Genomic DNA, 9,616 nt, shown 5'->3' on the forward strand with positions numbered 1-9,616 from the left:
TAAGGACAAATTTTACAGATTCGGTGTAAGTATTTTACAGATTCTGACCTTGGTAGGGGAATTCTTCGAGGCTTATTACGGACAAATTTCTTGGGACTTCCTTATTTAAAGCTGTAATTTTTTCGCTCTCCTTGGTATTAGTTTATTAGTTTGGTAATTTCTTGATTACCTGGGTTTTTGGTATTATTTCTGTCTTTTTATAAATCCTCATGTGAATGATTTGTAACCATGATTTTCCTCTAACATGAGGATTCATTAATAAACTTGGGACGGGACTGCTATGTGGGTGGCTACCGGCTCTTCTAAGAAGAAAAAAAAAAAACAAAAACTACGTGCAGATTTTTTGAAAACCAGAAATGAATCTATTAAAAAAAGAGATTTTCTTTTTTAAAATGGATCTCACTTTTCTAACCATGACTAGGATATTGCCTGTCGTCATTGCTGCTGCTGCTGCTGCTGCAACACCAAAACGGATGTCCTGGTGTTGCTATCTGAGGAGGCAAGAAGATCTCCGATGATACCCAGCTCTGGGAATTCAATCCATTCTGCAAGCCCTGATGTTTGAGCGGACACTACATTTTGCCGCCTCCCAACTATAATAAGCTCGTACTCGTCTATCATAGAATTAATTATCAATGCCGTCTGAGGTCCATCTTCCACCATCTCCTCTATATACGTCACATATCCACCACTCACATTGTTAAGTTTAACATCCTTCAACACCTCATGGTCCAGCAAATCGCCCAAATCCCTAATCTCTTCACTCCCAGATGCAACAAAGTGAACCACAGTCAATTTGATGTTCATCATATCATTGGCCATGCGTTTCGCCAATGTTAATGCCTCTTGATCGTCTCTCCCTCCTAAGAAGATCATTGCAACAGAATAAGATGAATCTACTGGAATAGTTGAACGGCCACGATCAACAAGGATCCCCACGGAGCAAGGTGCCAGTTCAAGGACACCGCAGTTCAGAGTCCTTATAGCACAGTCCTCCGATTCAACAAACCCATCAAGGGACCATTTCCGGTGGAATGGGAGTACTATGAGGGACGCGAGCTTGTCCAGTGCAAGAGTGCATACGTCTTCGCGCATGTACTTTGGTGGAGAGATGGCAGTGAAAACATGCAACAGTGATATGCCATCCAGATTGTCTTGTTTGAAGCGATTAAATGCGGTAATCACATTCTCTGAATAGGAAGTTTTGGCGAGAGTCTTTTTCTGCATTTGGTGGGAGATAAAAACGGGGGAGGCTCGGCCAATCAGCTTGATAAGGTGAAGAACATAAACAGTGAGGGGTGTTTGTCTTGTCGGGCCTGAAGCTTCCAGTAGTTTGATAACCGTAGGAATGTTGTCGGGTTTGTGAATGCACACCAAGATGCGAAGCTCTGCATTGCGTCTGTTATGCATGATATCCCTTTCCTTGTAACCAGCATATTTCCTTGAAGGATCGTACAGGTACTTCACCAAGATTGGTGCAATAGTTGCATTAATTAGGATTGCAACTATCGTTAAAGAAAGCACCTTGTCTAGTATAACTTGGACCTAGTTTTGGTTATTGTCGTTTGGTTAGAAAAAGAATCCATTTTTCTAGTATAAAAGCAGAGGAGAAAATAAAGATATAGTCACCTGGTCATCTCCGTAGTATGAATATATGCTGAGCTGAACTTCACCTTTGAAACTCAAAATCAGAGCAAGTGCTAGAGCATCATTTATGGGCATTTTGGAGTACAAGAGAGAAATCAAACAGGCCACCATTTTAGCAGCAAAAGTCGCGATAAGGAGGATTATATAGGTGGCCAGCAAGTCGCTACTGAGGCTGATTAAACCTAGATCTGCCTTCATAGCACATATAGTTACAAAGAGTGGAAGAAGCACATGTTCAGTGAAGCAGTTGAACTTGTTGACAATGGCAGATCCTAAAGGCGGTCCATCCGGTACCGCCAAACCGAGAATAAAAGGTCCAGTGACAAAAGTAAAATTAACCGAATAAGTAAGCAAGCCACACACAAGCATCAGCAGCATGATCATGTGAATGTATACGGTTTTGACAGGCCTTCCTTTGGGTGTTTGCTTGACTATCCAAACCATTGCGGGTCGAAAAACAAATACATGTATTAAGAGGTAGATAATGCTTGAAGCTCCAACAAAAATAACATGAAAATTACCATTCTCCATGGCATCCCTACTCCATTTGGCAAGAAGAAGAAGAATCAAGCCAATCGCGTCGGAAACGAATGCTGCAGATAGGCCAAATTGACCAAGCTCAGTGTTCAAGATCTTGAGGTTCTCAAGAAGGTAAACGACCACCGGAAATGGAGTTAAACTATGAAATACTGTCAGAAATGGAAGAATACGTGCTTCTTCTTTGGTGAGCCATGATCTTTTAAGGGACAGTCCAAGTGAGAAGCCAATTATCAAAGGGAACAACATGCATGCAATACCAGTATATAAGGCTTTTCTTCCCCTCCTGTTCAACACTGTCATATCCATTTTCACACCGCTCAAAAACAAAAACAGTGAGTGACCAAAGGCAGCCAGTATACCAATTATTTCTTGACTTCTAACGTCAAACAAGATCTTGAATGGTTCAAAGCGCCCAAGTAGTGATGGACCCAGGATTATGCCCGCCTGATTCACACGAAGAATATTCAATTCATTAGTCTCGTACGTATTAACATAAATCAAAATGATGCTCATTCAAAGAATAAGGAGCTGCAATAAATCCACCTCAGCAGCTCTACAAGTTTCAAGATCTCTACTCTCTTGTTTCTGTTATAACAAATTTTTAATTCTTTTTTAGTCATTACCTGTTGTAATATCGAATGCCTATATAAGATTTCTTAGGCATTTATATGTAATCGTTGCATTCATGAATGAAATGAATATTTGTAAAACATTGTATACATTTCTATTAGTACGTACGTACGTAGCCTCAAACACACACACGCACACACTTATATATATATATATATATATATATATATATATTAAGTACGATGTGAGTGTATATGAATATAGAAAAGACCATATTATAAACATGTTCAAGTAAGATAAATATTGAAGTGGATCAAGAGATCAACAGTACTACATACAATAATTTGGGAGGTGAATTGAGGGACTCCATATGGCTTAAGAATGTAATGGGAGGCATGCGTGATTGCAAAAATAATCATCATCTGCAGCTCAAGCTGTGGCAATGAAAACATATTCCCAGAATGAAGGTAGTTCCATAGGCCTGGCGAATCGACCCTACAGGGAATATCAACGCATTCGATTATGGTGATGATGCTTGAATTATGAAATGAAGTTGCAGGATCTAGCATGCTGGTGTCCTAGTCTTTTTCTTCCCAGAAAGTCTGTGTTTTCTAACGCACAAACTAAGAATAAACCAGATACTAGCTATTGCCTCATGTTTAGGGGTAAGTACCTGCAATTATATATGAAACTAAATTGCTAGCCTTGGGGACAAAAATTAGCTCATTATATCAATATGCATCATCTAATGGCTTTGCATACGATTCACATTCACTATCCAGTAACAAAATTGCTCTTGTTGTACCAAATTCAGAAGCTGTTTGGGGTAATCAAATGGTACGGTACTACTCTGGAACCGCTAGCAATAAAAACGAGATGATCATTTAGGAAACGGAAATATTGATGATGTTCGTATAATTATCCTGAAATGGGTAGTTTTAGTTCTCAGCGTGACACACACATACATGACAGAAAGATTTTGAAACCTCCAAACCCCAAAATGCGTCAATAAAACAACAGCAATATTATGGCATCTATCTATTAATATTTATGACACATTATTTATTTTCGTCATCTTAAATAACTATTAATTTTTTTGTTTAAATATTTTTTTTTTTTTTTTTAGGGAAAGAAACGAAACTTATCATGTACTCAATAAAAATTTCAAAAGTTTGGAACACTACTTCATGTATCTTGATCTATTGATCTCTATAATTCTTCGACATTCTTTGTTATTTTAGAAGAGTCGGTAACTAGACATAAGGGTGTAACTGGTCCGGTTTTGGACAAAATCTAGGACCGAACCAGTATGTACCGGTTTTACATTTTTCAAAACCGATTACGCCCCGGTTACCCACGTAAACCGGTACCTCTGGTTTTACCGGTTTTTCGGTTTTTTTAAATGTAAAAAATATATAATAAAATGTTAGTTTTTATGATAAAATGTTAGTTTTTATGATAAAATGTTAGTAATAATTTAATATATATATTATGTTTAAAGCATATGATCAATTAAACTTTTATCTTTAAGATTAAATTTTTATTTTATAAATTATAATAATATTATCTCATATATAATTATATTAATAACATATGATCAAACAAATTACAAATATTCATATTTAATATTAACATTTTATGTTATAATTTATAAATTAAAATATGAAATTATTTCATATATGATATATAATTATATATATTATATATAAAAATTTAATATATAATTATATATTATATATAAAACTTATATGTATAAATATTTTGTATAATATATAAAATTAATTTATATTTTTTTTTTCCAACCGGTCCGGTCCGGTCCCGAAAACTACGGAACCAAAACCAGACCGAATCCGGCCGGTTTTCATAATATAGGAACCGGTCCTAGACCGGATTGGTTCAAAACCGGACCAACCGGTTTGGTTTGGTCCGGTCCGGGCCGGTTTGCCGGTTTAAATTTACACCCCTAACTAGACACATAACGACCCCGTCTCAAATTTATTAATATACCTTCACTATCTACTTAAGAGTTTATAAATTTTTACTTGCGCATGAATTGAATGGTTGTAACACCCTGACCCAGAAGTTGTATGGTTAGATTATGGATTTTTTTTTTATTTGAGCTTGATATTTAGGTTATTTTTATTTTTTGGTTTTTAGGTTATGGATCGAGTAGTGATTTTTATTATGAGCTTTTGGCCCATCAATTGCGGAACAAGGCCACACCCGTTTGATTAAACCTTAGAAAACCTATCAGTTTATGTGCAGTTTTCCTCACCCGCACGATTTCACTCCCACTCATGTCTCCCTCATTTCTCTAGGGTTTTCCATCACCAATAAATAAATAAATATATATATATATATATATATATACACGCACCTGCATGTTAGTTTACTAAGCCTATAGCTGCCGCAAAAACTCCCACGACAATCTCCACCCACGCACACACAGAAGTAGCTCCAGCTGCAAACCATCGTCCACCACAAGCCGCCACCCTCCACAACCTCCATGCAGTTACCGTCGCTCTCTCTACACCTCCACACCCACGGCGTTAGACCTCGTCTACAGCCTAGTTGCACGACCTCACCATCACAAAAGCCCACGCTTGTACGCGCTCAACAGAACAGAAACCACCCCCGTGCGAGTTTCCCCCTGCATGACCGAAGCCTCTGGCCTTTGCCCAACCCCTTGTGAAATCGTAAGCCACCGTGCCCAACCACACGAAGCCGCTACCCAACGCCTCCTGTAGCCTCCGTTGCAAGCCACGAAACTCCCCTGTTTTAGAAAGCCGAAACAGAGTGATTGTTTTGCCCTCCGTGAACCACCAAGCCACCCTCACTCCTCCTCGCCTCAGCCATGAACCACTTAACTAGAATCAACAACAGGAAGCGACGCTAGAAGCCTACCACTAGCCCATATCCGCCGCACTATTCTCTCTCGGTAGGCCCGAGTTTCTCTCTGTCCCTCTCTCCCTCACAGTAGACTCTCTCTCTCTCAATGTTTAGCCGCCACCTCGTCGACGTAATCTCCGCCACCTCCCAGTCCTTGCGCTGATCCTCCACTCTCGGTGAGTATGGCGTCTCCATTGCATGTGTTTGGTCTCAGTTTTTCGTTCCTTTTTTGTGTTTGTTTTCCCAAACAGCACAAACCTTTTTTTTTCCCAAAATGCCCCCATATTAGAATGGTTCAGTGGGCATAAGTTTGTTTTTTTAAAACTCACTTGCATAGTTTTATTTGAGGTATAAGAATATATATATAGAAAATATTTATGTTTTTAAAGCAACTAGTTTAAATATTTTACTACCAATTTTCAGTTGAGAATAATAAGATGTTAATTTTATTTTAAATACTTTAAGACTGATTAAGTGTATTTTAATTAAATGGTACTTTTGCTTTGCCTGCCTTAATAGATTTTTGATATAATTATGTTAACCAATTTTATAAATTGATCTCATTAATAAATAAGTTAGATTTTGTGTTTTGTTTGGACTGATTATTAGGACATTGATGAATTTAGAAAATGTGAGGATATTTTAAGATTACGTGAAGTTTGGTTTTTGAAGAAATAAAATAGGTCATTTTAGAAGCTTAGGATTAAATATTGAAATACATGATTAATTGAAAAGTTACGATAATTACGTAATTATTTTATAGGTGATGATTAATTATTGTTCGACATTTTTTAGGAAAATTCTGAAAAAACTAAGAAGTCCAGGTAAGCGGGGTTTCTATGCTAGACTTTGCATTAAAATAAAATGAGCTGAGGTTGATTTTTGGAAAATATACATATTTGGTTATGAAAATAAATTTGAACTACCACAGTTATTTGTTCTGCATTACTCATGAGATTCTATTTAAGAATAAAGTATTTTCTGTCATGATTGGTATAGACATGAGCTTATTTTTGACATTTGGTTTATGAACTTCGAAAAACAGAGCGAATATGAAATTTTGTGCATAAATTATGTTTTGTGATATGATTTTGCTTTGTTCTGAAGATTTTCTGTACTCTGATATAATTTGATGTGATTTCTGAAAACCTCTGGCATAACATTTTGTTTATATTTCTGTTCCATTCTGACCTTACCACGGGTGTAAAACTGTGGCTTCTGTTCGAGTTGGTACCAACTTTTCTGTTTCTGGTGCACCCACTTTGGAAATAAAGTGATTTTCTGTGTGGTCTTCCCTATGTGCACACTCAGGGCTCCAAGAATGAATAAGAGGAAGATTCACATTCTGTTTTTGCTCGGTTAGCTACCGGGGTTTACACAACCCTACGACAAGGGTTAAATATGTATTTGTTCTGACATGACAAGATAAGATGTGATGTTTTAGTTTATGCTATGCAAAGGGATTTTGATTATGAATATTTTCAAATTTTCATTCTGATATTTTTGATAACATGCTCTGACGCTGCATTTTGAAAACAATATTTTATTCTGCATTCTGAACTCTGTAAATGTTCATGTTTACACACTAGTATATGTCTTCTGCTTACTGAGTTGTTGATAACTCACCCCTTATCTCCAATTATTTTCAGATAACTTTAATGGTTCAGCTGGAGAACAAGAGTAGGAAGTTGTAGCAAGGTGTGACGTCCGTAGTGAAATAAGTGTCCGAGGGTACAAGTGCTTATTTAAGAGTCGTAGTTACTAAATTGATTTATTTTTGGTCATTTTGATTTAATAAGTTAAGGATAATTTTGAGTTTTGGAGAGTTTTTAATTTATATTATTGAGAATTTTTTTGTTGTCCTCATGAAAGAACATAGATATTTGGGTGGATTAAATGGATTGAAATTTTATGGAGTTTTCTAGATTTTATAATTGTGTTATTGAAATTGATATTAAGTATTAAAAGCTAACTCTCCAGACCTACAGATCGAGGCGTCCGCACGAAAATGGAAAACATTTGTTGTTAATTACCGCGTGATACTAATTCCTCGAAAAACACTTCAAATCATGATCTTCTGTTTCGTACAGAAAGCCATGCATGCCTATTATGAACTGATAAAACTGATCTCATTTGTCTCTTCTATGTCAAACATTTGCAGTACTTTTCCAGCCCAACTTTCTGCATCTGATGCCAAGCATGCAGGACCCAATTAGAATTGCTCTGACAAATTCTTGTTTCGCCTAACCTTTTAGATCCAAATTCGCCTAACTTTTTAGATCCAAATCCCCCCCCCTAAAGAATTCATGTAAAACACAAGTAAGAAAAGCAAAAATGGATTTTTTTTTCATAATAATTTTTTGATATATTTGGGGGAAGTCATTAGAATAATATATGTATATATATACATAAATTTCTCAAATTTACAGTTTTGTGGACGTGTTACGTACTTCCACAGAGGGTCTTTGACAACTTGCAATAAAAAAGATAAGTGAGATTCCGTGCAGTGAGGGACACATCCAATTCCTAAGTCAGTAAGAATCGAGTACATTTAGTACTTTAGTTTTCGGATTGCCCAGTTCCGTCATGAAGGAGTATCTACAAATAATATTCCCTCCATGCTATATATCATTCGTTCATTTGCTTGTTGAAGTGTCTTCTTGATCACAGGTTGCTTGAGAATGCGTTGTTGCAGGCATACAAAAAGCAAGTTGAACTTTCAGAAAGATCCCATAGACGACACTAACTGTTGCGGAAGTACGAAATACGCCCATAACATGAAGCATGCACATTAATGTTCTCCAAAGATTTTGTATATAATTTAAATCATATTTTGAATGGTATATTTGCTTGAGTTGAATCTATGAACTTTTTGTTCTTGTGACGTTTTCATGAGATGCCTCATAGTTTCTTAATTAGGCAATGAACTTATTTTTTTTCACCCACTTTTTTTATCACGTTGCTAATGGTGCTTTTATAAAGTCTCAACTGAATAATTTAATCCAACCAAAAATACTCGCCCCACCTTTTTTTTTTCTTTGAAGTACGTTCAATCTCGAGGACAAGATTGTTTTTAAGGGGGTTAGAGTTGTAATACCTGAGTCCTACTACGTAGGTCCTTACGTTATTTTATTAATTCTTTAAGTTAAATATTTTGAGATAAAGATTTTTATTACTTTTAATTATTTTGTTTTAATATGAGTATGCTTTATTTTTAAAATATGAATTATTAAAATAAATCAAGGGTATTATTTTTTAAAAATTTGAAATATTTTCTCTTAAGTCCTTTAATTTTATTCATTTAGGAAATGGCCCAATTATTCTCTACCATTGGATTGGTAGGTGAAAAGTATCCTTGAGGTGGATAGATCTCCACCCTCCATTTCCCTAGCTTATGGGATAAGCTTTGACTAAAGCAATTAAACCCTTTATTCCTTTTCACCCGTAGGCTTCTAAGGCAAGCCATTAAACTCTTCGCACCCGTAAGCTTCCTAAGGAAGCTATTGAATTCACTCTCTTCCTTGCACCCATCGGGCAAATCAACACAAAAGGGAAAAAGTTAAAATCAATTCCCTTTAGTTCCTCTTAACCCGTCGGTCTACACCCAAGAAAAGAAAAAGAAAATTTCACTTCCTTTCCAAGCAAACTAAAGTTGATCCTCTCTTCTTCTCCTCTCTTTTCATCTTCAAGACACTAAGTTCCTCTCATCTCCTTCAAGCTTGTGACTCCATGGCAAGGGAAGAAGAAAAATATTTTTCTCTCATCCTCTTCAAACAGCACGAGAACACTCCCTCCATGCCCATTTTCGGCTTTACCTCAAAGCTTGGAACTAAAGATTTATTTCTTCTTCCAAATGGTGAAATATTGAAGATAATAGACTTTTGATTTATTCACTAGTGTGATTTACATGTGGGTTTCGAGTTTCACCATTTTTTTCTTACCCATAATGTTTCGGTTTTGGTGTTTAAAT

At 36.3% G+C, this 9,616-nt stretch overlaps 1 protein-coding gene across 1 annotated transcript; it reads right to left on the bottom strand.

The window, feature by feature from the left end:
• Nucleotides 1-329: 329 nt before the first annotated feature.
• On the bottom strand, nt 330-2,666 carry LOC121262324 (cation/H(+) antiporter 4-like). The gene is made up of 2 exons (XM_041164759.1): nt 1,630-2,666; nt 330-1,545 (listed from the first exon to the last, which is right to left on the bottom strand). The coding sequence occupies exons 1-2, from the start codon at nt 2,491-2,493 to the stop codon at nt 436-438; spliced, it is 1,974 nt and encodes a 657-aa protein (XP_041020693.1). The 5' UTR covers nt 2,494-2,666; the 3' UTR covers nt 330-435.
• Between the last annotated feature and the right edge of the window lie 6,950 nt (nt 2,667-9,616).

The sequence above is a fragment of the Juglans microcarpa x Juglans regia genome, chromosome 4S, assembly GCF_004785595.1.
Source record: "Juglans microcarpa x Juglans regia isolate MS1-56 chromosome 4S, Jm3101_v1.0, whole genome shotgun sequence".
Classification (NCBI taxonomy): domain Eukaryota; kingdom Viridiplantae; phylum Streptophyta; class Magnoliopsida; order Fagales; family Juglandaceae; genus Juglans; species Juglans microcarpa x Juglans regia.